Genomic DNA, 17,544 nt, shown 5'->3' on the forward strand with positions numbered 1-17,544 from the left:
CGGGCATAGCGTAGCACGACCTCTCCAGAGAGGTTTTCGCTGCGGTGGCTACACAATAAAGCACCTGCCTCACGGCCCTTGGACGCAAGGGTATGAACGAGTGAGGCACTTGTGCTAATGCCATACTTGTCCACCATCGTTTTTATTATCATTAACTTTTGCCATCTATTCGCACCACACACACCTTTCACGGCATGGTCATGATTTTATTAATTGTATGTTTTTACCCGCTTTACTGCGAGGAATTTTATGGCCCTTATACAGCCGCTAATCAAAATCATTGTCCACATTCCTGTCTCATGAACTGGCGCTCTTTGGCCATCAAATGGCCCTTGCGCCAAAAAAAAAACACCATATATCATTATCATCATCACAGTGAGGAAGGCAACGAAACTGCCTGTGCCAACCAACGGTTGCTTTCTGTGAATCAAACTTTGAGGCCCACCCAACTGCCCGTGATTTTCGAGCGACGAGGACAGGGTTTGCTATTGCCAGTGCTGTCGCCAAGGGCCATTCAATCGCGTCGCACGTTTATGGAAAATGAAAAAAGGTCGCTTGTCGCCCAGAAAATATTGTGACGATTTCTGAAACATGGTAGCACCCCCGATTCTCGTATCGGTTTCAATTTGCTCTTCATGCTTGTTATCCACGCGTGCTTCAAGGTTACCTTTTCTACTTGTGTAACTTGTGTGCACAGCAAGACTGGAGCCATATTTTGTTAATATTATCGACGGTTTGTTTTGGATGCTTTGGTGGTAGCTTGATGCAATGTCAACAACATCGTCACTGTTGTCATGCGAGGTTGCCACGGCGTTGGCAAAGTGCATCGTAGTGTCGTTGCGCATGCTTCTGGGCACCCCTCGAGATCACAGCATATACCACTGTTGCGGTTAAACGATTGTGAGAAAAGAAAGCTGTGAAATGCTTTCATGGAGTGTGCGGGGGGCGCAGGGACAGTTTGCAAAAGGTAGCGCCTTCAACCAACCGAAGATGAGTGAAGGGGACAAATAAGCTGTTTCCAAACAGCATATGCGTATGTCAGTTGCGAAAGGCTAAGCGACATAACTTTTTTTTACATTACATGTTTATGTCATCCCGAAAAATTTTTCATATAACTTGCCCTGCATAATAAATGCAACCCCAACTTTGCTCCGATTTTTCAAAGAAAAAAAGTGTGTTTATTGCACGAGAAAATACGGTAATTGTTCGTATAATATTACAACTAATAGTCATTATTACTCGCAGTTGTTCATGCTTGTATGAGGCTGCTTATCAAACAGTATTTTGTTAATTTGCTTTTCCTCTGACTTCCTTTGTTTCGTGCCTGTGCCTGTTCATTTCTCCATAAAATGCGCACCTGGCCTCATACTAGACTAACCTCCCCATGCACCACTTGGCTTTGTTTACCACGTAACGCAGTTATTCTTTTGCTGGCCTAATATTCTGGCATAGCACAGCGCATTGCTTGTTCCTCTCAGACCAAGAAGAGCTTATCGAAATAAATTTGAGGTTTCCCAATTTGTTTCATTAGGCTGGAATAACACCCACGCTTTTAACACTTTGGCCAAAAATTCTTGTTCATACATTGCAGGACTTTTGCCATCTGATTGTTTACGGGGAAACAGTCGAATCGATTGAGCGGCACAACGAATGGCTGCACAATCATGCAGAATTTGCCCACCAGGAGGACATTAGGCCACGCCTTTTGGCCACAGCTCAAGAGCGGCATGAGCGCCTGCAAAGCCTCCGAGGCGTTGGTGCTATTTCCTTTTTTGGCATCAGAGGCTTCGGTATGCCCTTATAATGTGTTCTTTGGGGGAACTTGTAGTAACGCTATTGCATTTTATTTTCAGCTGCTGCTTGAGTTCGAGATTCTTTACAAAAAGAATGTTGTGGATGAATTCACCCAAGGGTGCCAAAAGCTGTGCGATTTGGCGCTCAGAAATGGAGACGACATAGAAGTGGCCAAATTCAGCGAAGCTGCTGGAGGTAAAACATGCAAGTGCCATTTTCACTTAAATATATGGGGAAGCTGGTAAAGATGTTTAATAAGTACTTTTGTATGCTAATATCTACCTGATATATGTACTAGAATTGTGTGAATGTGCAGTTGCACAAGGATTAACCACCACAACAGACAGTGATAGCCAATTGTTTCATAGCTCCTTTGATTGCTTTGTTTCATTATGTGAAAATTATAGACACACTGCAAGTGAGAATCAAACTTGCATATCTGTACTGCACATATGGAATCCTAATGATTGAGATACGGCGACTGGCCTGTTTCGAAGTGGTTTGTATGCAAGAGTCGCCCTAAAATTAGACTGCGATCATGTTGGTATGTGTGCATAGGGGCAAGGCAGCTAAGGACACGTGCCAATGTCCGCACGGTGAAGCCCACCGTTGACCTCTTCTTTATTATGTTGAGCCAGTTCAACAACATATCCATACTACAATTACAACACTCTGATTTAATATAATGATGACAGTGTCACTCGTCTTCTGCACAAAATTCACCACCCCCAACACCAGTGAAGTGTCTAACCCCTTTTCTACACGAAAAGAAAAAAAGAAAAGCAAAATATAAGCTACTCACCTCACATGACATTTTGTCTTGAGATGGTATCATGACCTATCATTTTGATTCATCTTATTTGTATGTATATTCAAACCCCGATTATACGACTTTGAGGGAACCTTGCAATACTGTCGCACAATATGGGTGCCATATATCCAAAGAATATACAAGAATATAGACAATAATGCACTGTATTGTCCCCCCATAACCCATGTACAGACCACATGATTAAGGCTGCAGCACTAACCTGCTCTTATACAAGGAAGGTAGATTAAATTATTAAAAAGTGCACCAACCATTTAATGTACAAATGACCTTGTACGTTTGTATCAAGGCAGCTGATTGATTTCTGAAAAAAGCGTTTCATGGCTCCTTTAACAAAATCTAAAGATCAAAGAACTGAACTTCACCTACTGTTTTCAGATAACCCTATACTCGCAGCTCTGGAATTTGCAGCGGCTCGCTGCAATGAAGCACTCGATGTGATTTTGCTGGAGGTGAGCACTTTAAAATTAAATGCATGTCAACATGTTCACGTGATTTGCACTAATGATTTGACATATGTTGTAGAACATTGCTTATAATTTATTTTTAAAAAATGCAAGAAGAAAGTGCAAAAGTGTGCAACTCAGTATACTTACCTGCTTTTTACGTCTGTATGTTGTCAAGTATCATGCAAGTCTTTTGGCTTGAAAAGCAACACAAGTCAAGGTGGTGGAGCTTTTTCAGTGAAGGTAGGGTGTACTAGAACAGAGAAAGCACCCAGAACGGCAGCAGCACCAACAAAGTGAAGTTTCAAGAGGGTCAATCCGCTTGTCGCGTTGTGGTCAGTAGTCTGCAGTGTGTTGTCGCTTCGAGAGTTGCGCACGGCTCTGTTGAAGTGGTTCGGGGGTAGAATGCCCGCTTCTTACTCAAATGACTGGGGTTCGAAATGAAGATGTAGATGGTGAATTTTTATTTTCTTAGTGTCATGAGTTATAGTTGTAATGGTTTGCCTTTTGTTTCCTAATTCTAGCTTCATTTGCTATGTATAACTACAAAAAATACCGCTAAATGTGAAGTAAAAAATTTTTATTGTGAGTGTATTTATGGTGAGGGCAAATATTCATTTCCATTATTTATTTTTACTTAGGTCTTCCATGAACACAACTGGAATTTACATTATTATTAATTATTCACGGTATTTATTACCAAAATCAGCTGTATGAGAATACAACGTTTTCATTTACAACCTCAACACTTTCACCTGTTTACAAATACCTTGTGATTGCTTTATTAAAGTTACCAGCCAAATATCCTTTTCTTGAATGTGAGGAGGAACACTGAAAGAACATATAGAAAATTGCTACCTTTGATATATTCAGACCTTCACGGTGCCCTGCAGACTGAAGGTTGTAATCTTTCAGTTTTTACTTTGAAGTCGGCTAGTCGACAGTGATAGAAAGCAGCGTTATCGAGCACACACAGGACGAGTTTCATATTCACTAAAATTTCGGAGGCCACACTTTAGGGTTTTGCTGAATCTTGTACGGTGGCACTGCAAAAAGATATGCTCGCTGTCAAGTTTCGTCTTCTTTACTTCACATTTTGCGTAACTTTTTGTAGCAATATGTAGCAACTTGAGCTATATTAAAAAAAACCAAGCCAAAAGAATACAGCTGTGCAAATGACCCTAAAAATGAAAATGCACTATCTACAGCTGTGCTTAGAACCCGGGCCTTTTAAAGGGGAAGTGTTGCATTTTACCGCTGCACCATTTTGACCGAAAAGCATGCAACTCTCAAAACAACGACGCCTTACAGACTACCAATGCTTTGAGATACTGTCAGTCGGATAAGCGCACGTAGTTGCAGCGGCGAGGAGCGGCCCCCTCTTGTATTCCGTGCAGCGGCGGCGTTGTTGTCGCTTTGAGATTGGCGAAGGAGCGTCGTCTGCTACCTCTGCATGCAAAACAGCGGGAAATTCGTTTTAATATGCGGAGATTGTAGTTAAAGCAGCTTGATGAGGGCTGAATGAATACTACTTCGTGATAAATAAGGTTCGCACCTGTACCTAAGAAATTTATGATCATTTCTTTGCCTGCAATGACTCAATGGTGTGGCCAGCGGGCGGCACACCGGGCCAGTGCCGTCCTCCCTCCCCCCCCCCCCCCCAAAAAAAAAATATTTTTGCTCTTGCTTACAGAGCAAAAAGAAAAAGTGACACTTGACCGCACTTATTTGTCCGGCACCCTCTTCAGATCAAGGTGGTGCCCCTACCCCCCCGAAAAACAATTCTGCATGCGCTTCTGTAATAAATAGGGTTCATTTGTGCCTTTAGGTTATGCACGGTTCTAAGCGAACAAGCCTGCCGTAATTATACATTGTATAAACTGCCTGTAAGAATATATTTAGAAACGGCTGTGCTTTCTTTTTCTTTGAACAGCTAAGAGAAAATAGACAGGCCACATGGGCAGTCTTGCGCAAATTAGCACCGCAATCCTGCTGTGCTTTATATCAGTGAGCTTGCAAGCCTTATGCTGGCACAGCTGACATAAATGGTATGGATTTTATGTGAAGATGCATTTCATACACAAACTCCTTGGATTGTAGCTGAAATTATTTGAGGAGTTAGGAGAAAGGCTTCCAAAAGTTATGAAAGACTAATTTAAGAAAAAATAGAACACAGTGCAATAGATGACATACAGTCAGTATTTAAATAACTTTTAGTTTGGAAAAGCTCTTTCACATTTTGTATTCCACACGTGACGGGACGATCAAGCATGCTTGAGTGAATTAGCAGTAGGATAGTAAACATGCCGACGTGTATCGCGCCGGGCTGTTGAAGTAGCTATGCCTCCGAGAAAAACACTTGCGATCGGCCGCACTTCAAACTCCAAATAATTCTGCAGTTCTCAAGGCTTGGACAGTTGCTATTCCACGAAAAGCCTTTCAGGTGACAGTCGAAACCTACATTTCGAATCCAAGGACCTAATCCCTTGCTGCGAGCACATAGTTGGTGGAAATGTCAAAATTCAATGTGGTACGTTGGCACTAGAGCCCGGTGCTCTTCCTGGAATTTTTACGAATATTCCTGCACACTTATCTTAATCAGCGGCATTAAAGCGCAAAAGGGCAAAGCCCCCAGAACTAGAAGAAACCATGAATTTCTGGGGCCGTGTGTCGGCGGTTGGTGGCAATCTGTCCGATGTTAACATGGAGTACTGCTATGTTGACGAAGCTACTGGTGTCCCCTCCGATCCAGAGTTATGTCCAAAGGTAGCTACTTGGTTGCCTGCAGTACAAAACCGACGAAGGTTTCAGTCCAGGAATGTCGAGCTTATCCAGGGAGTTTTTTTTTCCAAAGTTGTTCAAAACAAAGGCATTGTAGAGAAATCGACAAGGCAGTGGTGGTAACAAAAAACTTCACCTTTGTCCTCAGTTGTAAGGGGAAGCTTGTTCTCTCGTGTGCATATAGCGTACATGGTTTGGGAACTTAGCTGAAACTCACCAGCTTGCATATGGTATCCACTTTTCCCAGTTATGTTGATCACCTGAAGATATACACGGGCTGTCATAGCAGCTGATTCCCTTCGATTTCGACCGCAACCCGGGATGTGTGGAGACCCGGGACGTGTGGAGGATCACTTTCGGGCTGTCCCGGAAAGACTTATGCGCACCATGCTAGAACACAAGGAAGAATCGGCAAGCTCAGTAGAAAAAAAAAGAGAGACTGCTACAAATTCAATGAAGCTTCACCAAAAATTATGCTGGACTACTAAAACTAAAAAATACGGTCAACAGGGCCACAGTTCTGAAGAAAAGGTGTAGAATGACATTCGGAAAATTCATCATCATCATCATCATCAGCCTGACTATGTCCACTGCAGGACAAAGGCCTCTCCTATGTTTCGCCAGTTAATTCGGTCCTGTGCTTGCTGCTGCCAATTTATACCCGCAAACTTCTTAATCTCATCTGCCCGCCTAACCTTCTGTCTACCCCTAGCCCACTTGCCTTCTCTGGGAATCCAGTTAGTTGCCCTTAACGACCAGCGGTTATCCTGCCTACGCCCTACATGCCCAGCCCATGTCCATTTGTTTTTCTTGATTCCAGCTATGATATCCTTAACCCCCGTTTGTTCCCTAATCCACTCTGCTCTCTTCTTGTCTCTTAAGGTTACACCGACCATTTTTCTTTCCATTGCTCGCTGCGTCGTCCTCAATTTAAGCTGAACCCTCTTTGTAAGTCTCCAGGTTTCTGCTCCGTAGCTAAGTACTGGCAAGATACAGCTGTTGTATACCTTCCTCTTGAGGGATAGTGGCAATCTACCTGTCATAATTTGAGAGTGCTTGCCAAATGTACTCCACCCCATTCGTATTCTTCTAGTTACTTCAATCTCGGGGTTCGGCTCTGTGGTTATTACCTGCCCTAAGTAGACATAGTCTTTTACAACTTCAAGTGCACTATTACCTATCTCGAAGCACTGCTCTTTTCCGAGGGTGTTATACATTACTTTTGTTTTCTGCAGATTCATTTTAAGGCCCACATTTTTGCTCTCCTTGTCTAACTCCGTAATCATGAGTTGCAATTCGTCCCCTGAGTTACTATGCAATGGAATGTCATCGGCGAAGCGCAGGTTACTAAGGTACTCTCCATTAACTCTTATCGCTAACTGTTCCCATTCTAGGCTTCTGAGAACCTCCTGTAAGCACGCGGTAAATAGCATTGGGGAGATTGTGTCCCCCTGCCTTACACCCTTCTTGATTGGTATTCTGTTGCTTTCTTTATGAAGCACTATGGTAGCAGTTGATCCCCTGTAGATTTCTTCCAGGATGTTTATATATACTTCATCGACGCCCTGATTCCGCAGTGTCTGCATGACAGCTGATATTTCTACTGAATCAAACGCCTTCTCGTAATCTATGAAGGCTATGTATAGTGGTTGGTTATATTCTGAGCATTTCTCTATTACCTGATTCATAGTATGAATGTGGTCGATTGTTGAGTAGCCTGTTCTAAATCCTGCTTGTTCCTTTGGTTGATTGAATTCTAATGTTTTCTTTACTCTGTTAGCAATTACCTTTGTAAATAGCTTGTATACTACAGAGAGCAAGCTGATAGGCCTGTAATTCTTCAAGTCCTTGTCATCTCCTTTCTTATGTATTAAGATGATGTTAGCGTTCTTCTAAGACTCTGGTACCCTTCCCGTCAGGAGACAGCTCGTAAACAGGGTGGATAGTTTTCCTAACACAATCTGTCCTCCATCTTTCAGCAGATCTGATGTTACCTGATCCTCACCAGCAGCTTTGCCTCTTTGCATGCTCTCCAAAGCTTTACTGACTTCTTCTATCACTACTGGTGGGGTGTCATCTGGGTTACTGCTAGTTCTTATAGTATTAAAGTCTTGGTTGTCCCGGCTACTGTACAGATCTCTGTAAAACTCCTCCGCTATTTTAACTATCCTCTCCATATTGGTAGTTATTTTGCCTTCTTTGTCCTTTAGTACATACATTCGATTTTTGCCTAAGTTTCCTCTTCACTGCTTTGACGCTTCCTCCGTTTTTCAGAGCGTGTTCAATTCTCTCCATGTTATACCTTCTTACATCGGATACCTTACGCCTATTAATAAACTTCGAAAGCTCTGCCAGTTCTTTTTTGTGTGTTGTACCTTAGACTTTCATGATTTGACTCTTCTTAATGAGATTCTTCATTTCCTGGGAAAGCTTGCCAGTGTCCTGTCTAACTACCCTGCCTCCAACTTCCACTGCACACTCTGTAATGATACTCGTCAGATTATCATTCATTGTATCTATGCTAAGGTTGGTTTCCTCACTAAGAGCTGAGTACCTGTTCTGAAGCGAGGCTCTGAATTCCTGTGCTTTCCCTCTCAGTGCTAGCTCATTGATTGGCTTCTTGCATATCAGTTTCTGTCGTTCCTTCCTCAAATCTAGGCGAATTCGAGACGGTACCATTCTATGGTCACTGCATCGTACCTTGCCAACCACTTCCACATCCTGCACGATGCCTGGGTGTGCACTCATTATAAAGTCTATTTTGTTCTTATTTTCGCCATTAGGACCCCTCCATGTCCACTTGCGGTTTCCTCGTTTTCGGTAGAAGGTATTCAAAATCCGTAAATTATTGCGTTCTGCGAATTCTACTAGTAGCTCTCCTCTTGCGTTTCTAGTACCGATGCCATAATCTCCTACTGCCTGGTCTCCAGCCTGCTTCTTCCCTACCTTTGCATTAAAGTCTCCCATCAGTATTGTATAGCATGTTTTTACCTTACTCATTGCCGATTCCACGTCTTCATAGAAGCTTTCAACTGAAGCGTCACCATAGCTGGATGTAGGCACGTAAGCCTGTACCACCTTCATCTTGTATCTCTTATTCAGTTTAAATTAAACTGAATTCGGAAAATTAAAACATGGCAAACATAACTTTTTAAAGGTTCTACTTGTCAACTGGACTAACTGATGACCAGCCTTTCTCCAGCAGAACTGATATTCCTGACCAAAACCTCTTTGAAGCCAAATTCGCAAAGCATTTGCTTGATAATTTATTTGGTTAAGGCGTGACGATGTCAACAGAGACAGTATGTTCACCTTTGACATCAACCTATAAGTAGCAGCCGGGCTGGATATTTTAAGGAGCAGGCAAGTAATGAGCCACATGGTTTCGTAGCGCAACCCTCTGGCTGACTTCGCTTTGAAGCTTTCAGCGTAGCAAAAAGAGCGAATATGAAAAAAAAAAAACTTTTTCCTGCATATGTTCGGCATTCCAGAATTGGAACATTGTTCGGCTTGTAATACAGGGAACCAAGTGGTTGCTACATCTGGTACACAACTCAAGATAGTAGGCGGGATAGTAGTAGCTTCGACAACATCGCTGTTTTCCATGTTAACTTCGACAGATAGCCACCACTTGCGGACGCACAGCCCTCGAAATTCGCGGTTTGTCCAAGTTTCGGTGGCTTTTTTTTGGGCTTTAATGCTGCTGGTTTAGACAGGTGTGCAGGAATATGCGGAAAAATTTGAGAAAATGCACCAGACTTAGGCGTCCACATATCAAATGAGTTTCACGTTTCCTTTTACGATGTGCTCGCAGCAAGTGGTTAGGTCCTCGGATTCAAAATGTAAGTCGGAAATGTACGTCTTGATTACCACCAGGAAGGCTTTTCGTGGAATAGCAGCTGTTCAGGTCCTGAGAACTGCAGGGTAATTTTGGGGGTTTGAAAAAGTGCCGCCAATCGCAAGTTTTTTCCTCAGAGTCTTAGCCACTTCAACAGCCCAGCGTGCCGCACGTCGGCATGTTTACTATGCTAAACTGCTAATTCAATGAAGTATGCTTGATTGTCATGTAACATGTTAAGTACTATTGCGATGACCGAAATCTAACCTTCAACCTTCCCTTCAAGCTCCAGCCGCTGTGGTCTGAGCAAGCGAACTAAAAAAGAAAAGCTTCGCTGCCGCGGGACGCCGGTGACGGCGGCGGCTCACTGTCAATGCTACACTAGTGCCACTTCTCGGAGCGCATACGAGTAGAGGCCGCTTCCGCAGCGAGCTTTTCCAACTGACAGTATTTAAAAACATTGCAGACTACCAATCGCAGCTCCACAAGCGAATCAACCCTGCTTGTGCTTAATTTTTTCGAAGCTTGATCTGGGCACGCATTGTCTTTATTGCTTCAGCTAGCTTACATCTGCACTCTTTGGTTTTGACCTGGGTCAGCAGCACCACTTGAGGCTGGGCATTTGGCTGAAAGTTTTGACATCGCAGCAATAATGGTGTGTCAGGTTTCTCCTCTATTAAAGGCATGCATTGTGTTTCCAATGACACGGTGCCTCATGTGCAGTCATATTGTTACGGGAGAATAACTTTACTTTATAAAACGAGGAATAAACTCGGTGGTGGACAAGATGGCGCCCAGTTGGCTCACAGATCTGACAACATCGTCCTCCTCTTTGTCTTCTTCGTCGTTCTCATCCTACCGTTACATGATTTCCCCGGCGGCTGGAGCACCGACCCGGTGCTAATCAGGAGGCACTGGAGTAATACGGTTTGAGTCGCGTAACATGCACTACGTCAGTGTGAGGGTGAAGGATGGTGGGGTCCGTAGGGGTGATTTCGTATGTGACGTCAGTTACTTGGCGTAAGATACGGTAGGGACCTGAATAGCGTGGGAGTAACTTCTCCGAAAGTCCAACGCGGCGCGAGGGGAACCATAACAGAACGAGATCTCCGGGTGTGAAGTGGACGTCACGATGGCGGGCGTCGTATACGCTCTTCTGATTGTCCTGGGAGTCCAGTAAGCGTCGTCGAGCAACTTGGCGTGCCGCTTGGGCCTTCATTATTGCATCACGAGCGTACTGAGACTTGTCATTTAGTCCGGCCGGCAGGAGGGTGTCGAAAGGTAGCGCAGGGTCACGGCCGAACAACAGAAAAAAAGGAGAGAACCCAGCGGTGTCGTGTCTGGAAGAATTGTACGCGAATGTTACAAACGGTAACGTAGTGTCCCAGTCGCGGTGATCGGCGGAGACATACATGGAGAGCATGTCCGTGAGAGTGCGATTGAGGCGCTCCGTTAGACCATTTGTTTGTGGATGGTAAGCAGTCGAGAGCTTGTGTTTAGTGGCGCAGGAGCGGAGGAGGTCATCAACCACTTTGGAAAGGAAGTAGCTGCCTCGGTCGGTAAGGAGTTGTCGAGGGGCGCCATGATGTAAGATGACGTCCTCCAGAAGGAAATCGGCCACGTCAGTTGCACAGCTGGTTGGAAGGGCCCGTGTGATCGCGTATCGGGTAGCATAATCGGTTGCTACTGCAATCCACCGATTACCCGCAGCTGACGTAGGAAAAGGGCCAAGCAGGTCCACGCCAACACGGTAGAATGGGTCGTGTGGGATGTGCAGTGGCTGAAGACGTCTGGCCGGAGGGGCATTTGGTTTTTTCCGTCGTTGACAAGGGTCGCAGGCTGCAATATAACGGCAGACGTCGCGGTACATGCCAGGCCAGAAGAAGCGCCGGCGAACTCTGTCGTAGGTCCGTGACACGCCGAGGTGACCCGCTGTAGGTGCATCATGAAGCTGGGCGAGAACAGTGTGACGCAATTGAATGGGAACGACGAGTAGTCTTTCGGGGCCGTCAGGACGCATATTGCAACGGTACAATACACCATCATGTATTTCAAACATTCGAAGGGAAGGGTCGGGCCTCACCGATGTGAGCCTTCGGATAATACCGTCCAAGAAAGTATCTCGTCGCTGCTCGATTCCAATGTCATGAAACGCGGATAGAGAGAAAACGTCGATAGGAAGGGTGGTTTTAGAGGAGTCGCCGTCTGGAGGGTCGACAGGATACCGGGACAAGCAGTCCGCATCTTGATGCAGGCGGCCGGTTTTATACAGGACTGAGTAATCAAATTCTTGAAGGCGCAGCGCCCAACGGCCAAGACGGCCTGAAGGGTCTTTAAGGGACGAAAGCCAGCACAAGGCGTGGTGATCTGTGATTACTGTGAATGGCCGGCCGTACAAATAGGGACGAAATTTACCGACTGCCCAAACAAGTGCCAAACATTCCCGTTCGGTTATTGAATATTTTCTTTCAGCAGGCGAAAGAAGGCGGCTGGCATAAGCAACAACACGGTCTCGTCCTTGTTGTTTCTGGGCGAGGACTGCACCGATGCCATAGCCACTTGCGTCTGTACGAACTTCTGTTGGAGATGAAATATCAAAGTGGGCGAGGATAGGCGGAGACGTAAGCAGACACACTAGATTTTGAAACGCATCTGCTTGCTCAGGGCCCCAGATGAAGCCAGCGTCTTTTTTGAGAAGTTGAGTGAGAGGGCGTGCTACGTCGGCGAAGTTTTTAACAAAGCGGCGGAAGTAAGAACAGAGGCCAACGAAACTGCGAACGTCTTTGGTACAGGTTGGTACAGGGAAATCTCTTACTGCGCGTATTTTATCTTGATCAGGGCGAACCCCCACGGAATCAACGAGGTGTCCGAGGACAGAAATTTCACGACGGCCGAAGTGGCACTTTGCCGAATTGAGTTGCAGGCCCGCCTTACGAAAGACAGATAAGATTTTCGATAGCCTTTCAAGGTGCGTCGCAAAAGAAGGCGAAAAAACGATAACGTCGTCCAGGTAGCACAGGCAGATGGACCACTTGAAGCCGTGCAACAGAGCGTCCATCATACGTTCGAATGTGGCGGGCGCATTACATAAACCGAATGGCATCACTTTAAACTCGTAAAGGCCGTCGGGAGTGATAAACGCCGTCTTCTCACGGTCCATGTCATCAACGGCAATCTGCCAGTACCCAGAGCGGAGGTCAATGGAGGAAAAATATTTTGCGCCGTGAAGGCAATCCAGGGCATCGTCTATGCGTGGTAAAGGGTAGACGTCCTTCTTCGTTATTTTGTTTAAATGGCGATAATCGACGCAAAATCTCCAGCTGTTGTCCTTCTTCTTTACAAGTACAACAGGGGACGCCCAGGGACTGCATGAAGGCTCGATGATATTCCGAGAAAGCATTTTGTCGACCTCCTGTTGGATGATGCGCCGCTCTGCATGGGAAACACGGTAGGGTCTCCGATGGATTGGACTCGTATCGCCTGTATCAATCCGGTGCTTAACAACGGACGTCTGGCCGAGTGGGCGGTCGCCAAGGTCGAAGATGTCCCAAAAAGATGCAAGCAGGGAACGCAGGTCGTTAGCTTGTTCTTTCGGCAAGTCGGGGGCAATCATCTTGGTTAACACACTTTGGTCTGATGGAGGAGTAGACGAAGTTTTTTCGGCACTCGGGATGCTGTCATAACTTAGAGTGCAAATATGGCACTCTGCCGCCGGCACGATCTCGGCTAGAGATATACCACGAGGGAGGACTTGTGTACATAGTGAAAAATTCACTAAGGGTAGGCAGGATGCATTGGCCGTAATAGTGATGACGGTGTGAGGAAACGCAACGTTGTGCGAAAGCAGGACGTCAACATTGGGGGACACAATATAAACACCGTCTGGGACAGGTGGAACAGGGGAGACGCCTATGTAAGCTACTGTTCGTTGAGGGAGACGCAGGTGTTCTGTAGAACAAAGCCGACTTGGAGGGCAACTTGGAGGATCAACAACATTAGGTAGAGCGAGTTGCACTATACCGGCAGAGCAGTCTATCAAGGCCGAATGTTCAGACAAAAAGTCTTGGCCCAAAATTATGTCATTAGGGCAGTGTTCTAAAACATAAAACAGAACTGATGTGTGGTGTCCGGCGACGCTGACGCGAGCTGAGCACACACCAATTACGGCGACTTTTCCACCATCGGCCGTTCGGACCACAGGAGTTGGGCCAGGAGTAAGGACTTTCTTCAGCCGTGCTCTAAGGTCAGCGTTCATGATAGACACGTGTGCGCCAGTGTCAATGAGGGCTGTAGTAGGTACACCGTCGACGTCAACATTGATAAGGTTCTGATGTGCGGGCAAGGTCAGTAGAGGATTTTGGGATCGGGTCGGTATTGCAGCATCACCTCCAAGAGCTGCTCCCGTCAGTTTTCCGGAGGTGAACGCCGGAACGAGCTTGGGGACGGCGATCGGCGAGATGGGGGCGAGCGGGAGAAACGGCGTTGTGGCGAAGGGGAGCGGCTGGATCGGGGGCGCGAGGAATTCTCAGGCGTTAGCGGCTCTGTTTTCGGTGATGAGCGTGAATTCCAGACAGGTGGGCGATGGGGCGGAGGGTGAGGCCACGGAGCAGAGCTGGACCAAGCACGGCAGTGACGCGAAATGTGGCCTATACGACCGCAATTGAAGCATATCGGCCGGTCGTCTGGGGTGCGCCATACCGCCGGGTCGCGATAATGTGGGCTGGCAGAAAAACGTCGGTTGGGCGGGACAGTCACGGGTGGATTTGGTGTGGCGTAGTCTGGACGATGAATGGAGCAGACGTTTAAGCCGGCGTTGGCCAGTTCTTGCCTCACGACGGTCTGTATGAGAGAGACGGTGGCGTGATAGCTTTCGGAGTTGGGGGAGGCTGACACGAGTGGAGCTGCGGCTTCTATTTCCCGACGGACAATACGGACAACGTCACCGGGACTTTCCGTAGAAGGCAGGCGAGGGTCTTCGCATGTGGACGTTGCAGCCGTGTTTGGAAGCCGGGCAAACTGGTGGAGAACACGGCGGCTCTTCGCTTCTTCAAAGCGCCGGCATTCAGAAATAATGTCGTGGACCGTAGATGAATTCTTGAACACAAGAAGGTGAAAGGCGTCATCTGCTATGCCCTTAATAATATGGCCAACCTTATCGGCTTCGGACATCTGCGAGTCTACCTTGCGGCACAAAGCGAGCACGTCCTGAATGTACGTGAGGTATGATTCGGTGCACGTCTGAACTCGACGTGCGAGCTCGTTTTGGGCGGCGCGTTGACTTCCCACAGGCCTGCCAAATAGCTCCCGGAGCTTTTGCTTGCATAACTCCCAGCTAGTCAGTTCTTCCTCGTGCGTCTCGTACCAGACCTTTGCGGTACCTCTGAGATAAAAAATCACGTTGGCCAGCATGAGCGTTGGATCCCATCGCATACGTACACCCACTCGTTCGTATGACTTCAGCCAGGCTTCTACGTCAATGCCATCAGTGCCAGAAAAGGTACCTGGATCTCTCGGGGGCTCCAAGATGAGGGTTGACGGTCCAGTTGGAGAAAGCACGGACGTAGTTGGAGAAGGCACGGTAGACGGAGAAGGGTCGGCATTGTTGACTGCAGTCGCCATGGGGGAGACCACTAGGCGCCCGCTACGAAGCTCCGTTTTGCGTGAAGTGAGTACCCCGCACCTCCCACCAATGATGTTACGGGAGAATAACTTTACTTTATAAAACGAGGAATAAACTCGGTGGTGGACAAGATGGCGCCCAGTTGGCTCACAGATCTGACAACATCGTCCTCCTCTTTGTCTTCTTCGTCGTTCTCATCCTACCGTTACAATATTAGTAAATATGCTTATCGTAGTGGAACACAGTGTGCAGTGACCATGAAGGAAAGAATTTTCACCCCCGAGTATTGGAAGAAAAAACAATGTGTGTTTTCATGTGACACAGGCATGCCACTGCTGTGGTAGACTGCTGCTTCACTGTTTTTTGTTCACATGAATGTAGTGCTAAAAAACATGATTGAAGTTTGGAAGTAGGCTGTACGTTGATGCTAAGGTAACTTGTTTTTTGAGGGCATATTAGCAGCTACAAAAACTAGATAACGCCCTTTCTAGTGTTACCAAATGCAATAATTGTCATAAGTACGGAATTGAATCATATAGAAAATGTTCAGCTTACTAGTGCTGAATGCTGGGGAACGAAGTTTATTTTTATGGCTGTTGTCAGTGATAGCCTGAAGATGAGTTAAATATTGCAATATTGTACAGTTTCAAAGATGTGACTAATTCGGCCTTTAGAAGGGCTAATACCAGGCTGAGAAACTTTTTTTTCATGTACATTTGGTCAATCAAATTATGGCTCTAGCAAAACTGTAATCTTAGTTTGTGATTTTGCTCTTTCGTCTACAGAAGGACATACCCATCACCCCTTGTCTGCTAAGAGAAGCGGATGGAGGACTGTCTCTATACATTGATAGGGAGCGAATATTAAGAGCCTCTTCGCTACTTAAGGCATAACTTGTCTTTTTGCGTCATTTTGGGTATTCAACATTGAGTACCCAAAGAAGGCACACAGAATACTAACATTTTTTGAGCATGCTTTTTTAAATTTGTGCCACACAAAGCCCCGTCCGTGTCAAGGCACTGGAAATTATTAATTTTTTCAGGGCCTGAGTGGCATTTCAGCAGTAGTGTTTGAACTTAGTGCCATCTTGTTTTGAAGGGACCCTGAAATGGTTTTCTGAAGTTTTGTGAACATTTAGGCTAAAGCATCATCAAATTATTCGCACCACAAATTTACTGACATAGTGTACGAAGGTCGCTACAGGCAATTGTATCATACCCTCCTTTTCACCTCTGGCTGACCTCCTCAACCCATGAGGCACACTGGCGATCTCAGAGCCCTCATGAGCGCTCTCGAAGATTTCAGCTTCTATCATTCTAGACCTCCAAGACCGCACACTGACAGGTTGCACGCAGTCTCGGAGGCCGCCACACAGTGTGCCCGGCAGCTCAGATCAGCAGCCACGGTAACATCAAGTGGCCAGAACATGTCACTCTGTTAATGGGCGGTTGAAAATGTGTTTCAGTTTATTGCGTCGAATTTGGTATGCTGCAATGCATGGTGGAGTACCTTTTGGACCGGAAAAAACGATCTTCTTGAGGCTTATGAAAAATAACTATTTTCACGAGGTAACTAATAAGTTAATGACACCTAGGAGTTCGGATATGTGGAGTTTAACATCCCGAAACCATCATATGATTATGAGAGACGCCGTAGTGGAGGGCTCCGGAAATTTCGACCATCTGGGGCTCTTTGACGTGCACCCAAATCTGAGCACACGGGCCTACAACATTTCCACCTCCATCGGAAATGCAGCCGCCGCAGCTGGGATTCGACCCCGCGACCTGTGGGTCAGCAGCCGAGTACTTTAGCCACTAGACCACTGCGATGGGGCGACACTTAGGAGTTGCTCTACCGACCCGATGGACTTGTACAAAATCGCCGAAAACCGTATCAGGGTCCCTTTAAGTCTTTTTTTTCTTCTTTTTTTGTCTGTCTTGTGAGATAATTGGTTGGTTTGTTGACTTGTCCATATTTATTTATTTATTTCAACATACTGCAAGCCAACTTGGCTTAAGCATAACACTCATATGTAGAGACCGGCACTTTAGGCACAAAAAAGAATGTTTTAGGTGCCTATAATAGTCCCTAAAACTTTCATTTAGGCATAAGGCGATAACAACTATCGTTTAGGCATATATAGATACAATGTATATTTGCTTCAGTAGCGTGTTCAGGACAAATATTCAACTTCTAACAAACACAGCAGGCAAATGCGGTGCTTTGGGAAAGCTAA

At 46.0% G+C, this 17,544-nt stretch overlaps 1 protein-coding gene across 1 annotated transcript; it reads left to right on the forward strand.

Moving 5' to 3' along the window:
* The first annotated feature begins 1,535 nt into the window (after positions 1-1,535).
* LOC142785265 (uncharacterized) lies at positions 1,536-16,324 on the forward strand. The gene is made up of 4 exons (XM_075883704.1): positions 1,536-1,790; positions 1,854-1,989; positions 3,002-3,075; positions 16,094-16,324. The coding sequence occupies exons 1-4, from the start codon at positions 1,665-1,667 to the stop codon at positions 16,199-16,201; spliced, it is 444 nt and encodes a 147-aa protein (XP_075739819.1). The 5' UTR covers positions 1,536-1,664; the 3' UTR covers positions 16,202-16,324.
* The last annotated feature ends 1,220 nt before the right edge of the window (positions 16,325-17,544 follow it).

This window comes from Rhipicephalus microplus, unplaced genomic scaffold, assembly GCF_043290135.1.
Source record: "Rhipicephalus microplus isolate Deutch F79 unplaced genomic scaffold, USDA_Rmic scaffold_20, whole genome shotgun sequence".
Classification (NCBI taxonomy): Eukaryota; Metazoa; Arthropoda; class Arachnida; order Ixodida; family Ixodidae; genus Rhipicephalus; species Rhipicephalus microplus.

Bases quoted from the DNA above. Each gene is read 5' to 3' on its own strand.
- LOC142785265 (XM_075883704.1), top strand. From the start codon at position 1,665: ATGCAGAATTTGCCCACCAGGAGGACATTAGGCCACGCCTTTTGGCCA. The intron at 1,791-1,853 runs GTATGCCCTTAT...TTTTATTTTCAG, and splicing joins TTTTGGCATCAGAGGCTTCG to CTGCTGCTTGAGTTCGAGAT. The intron at 3,076-16,093 runs GTGAGCACTTTA...TTTCGTCTACAG, and splicing joins TCGATGTGATTTTGCTGGAG to AAGGACATACCCATCACCCC.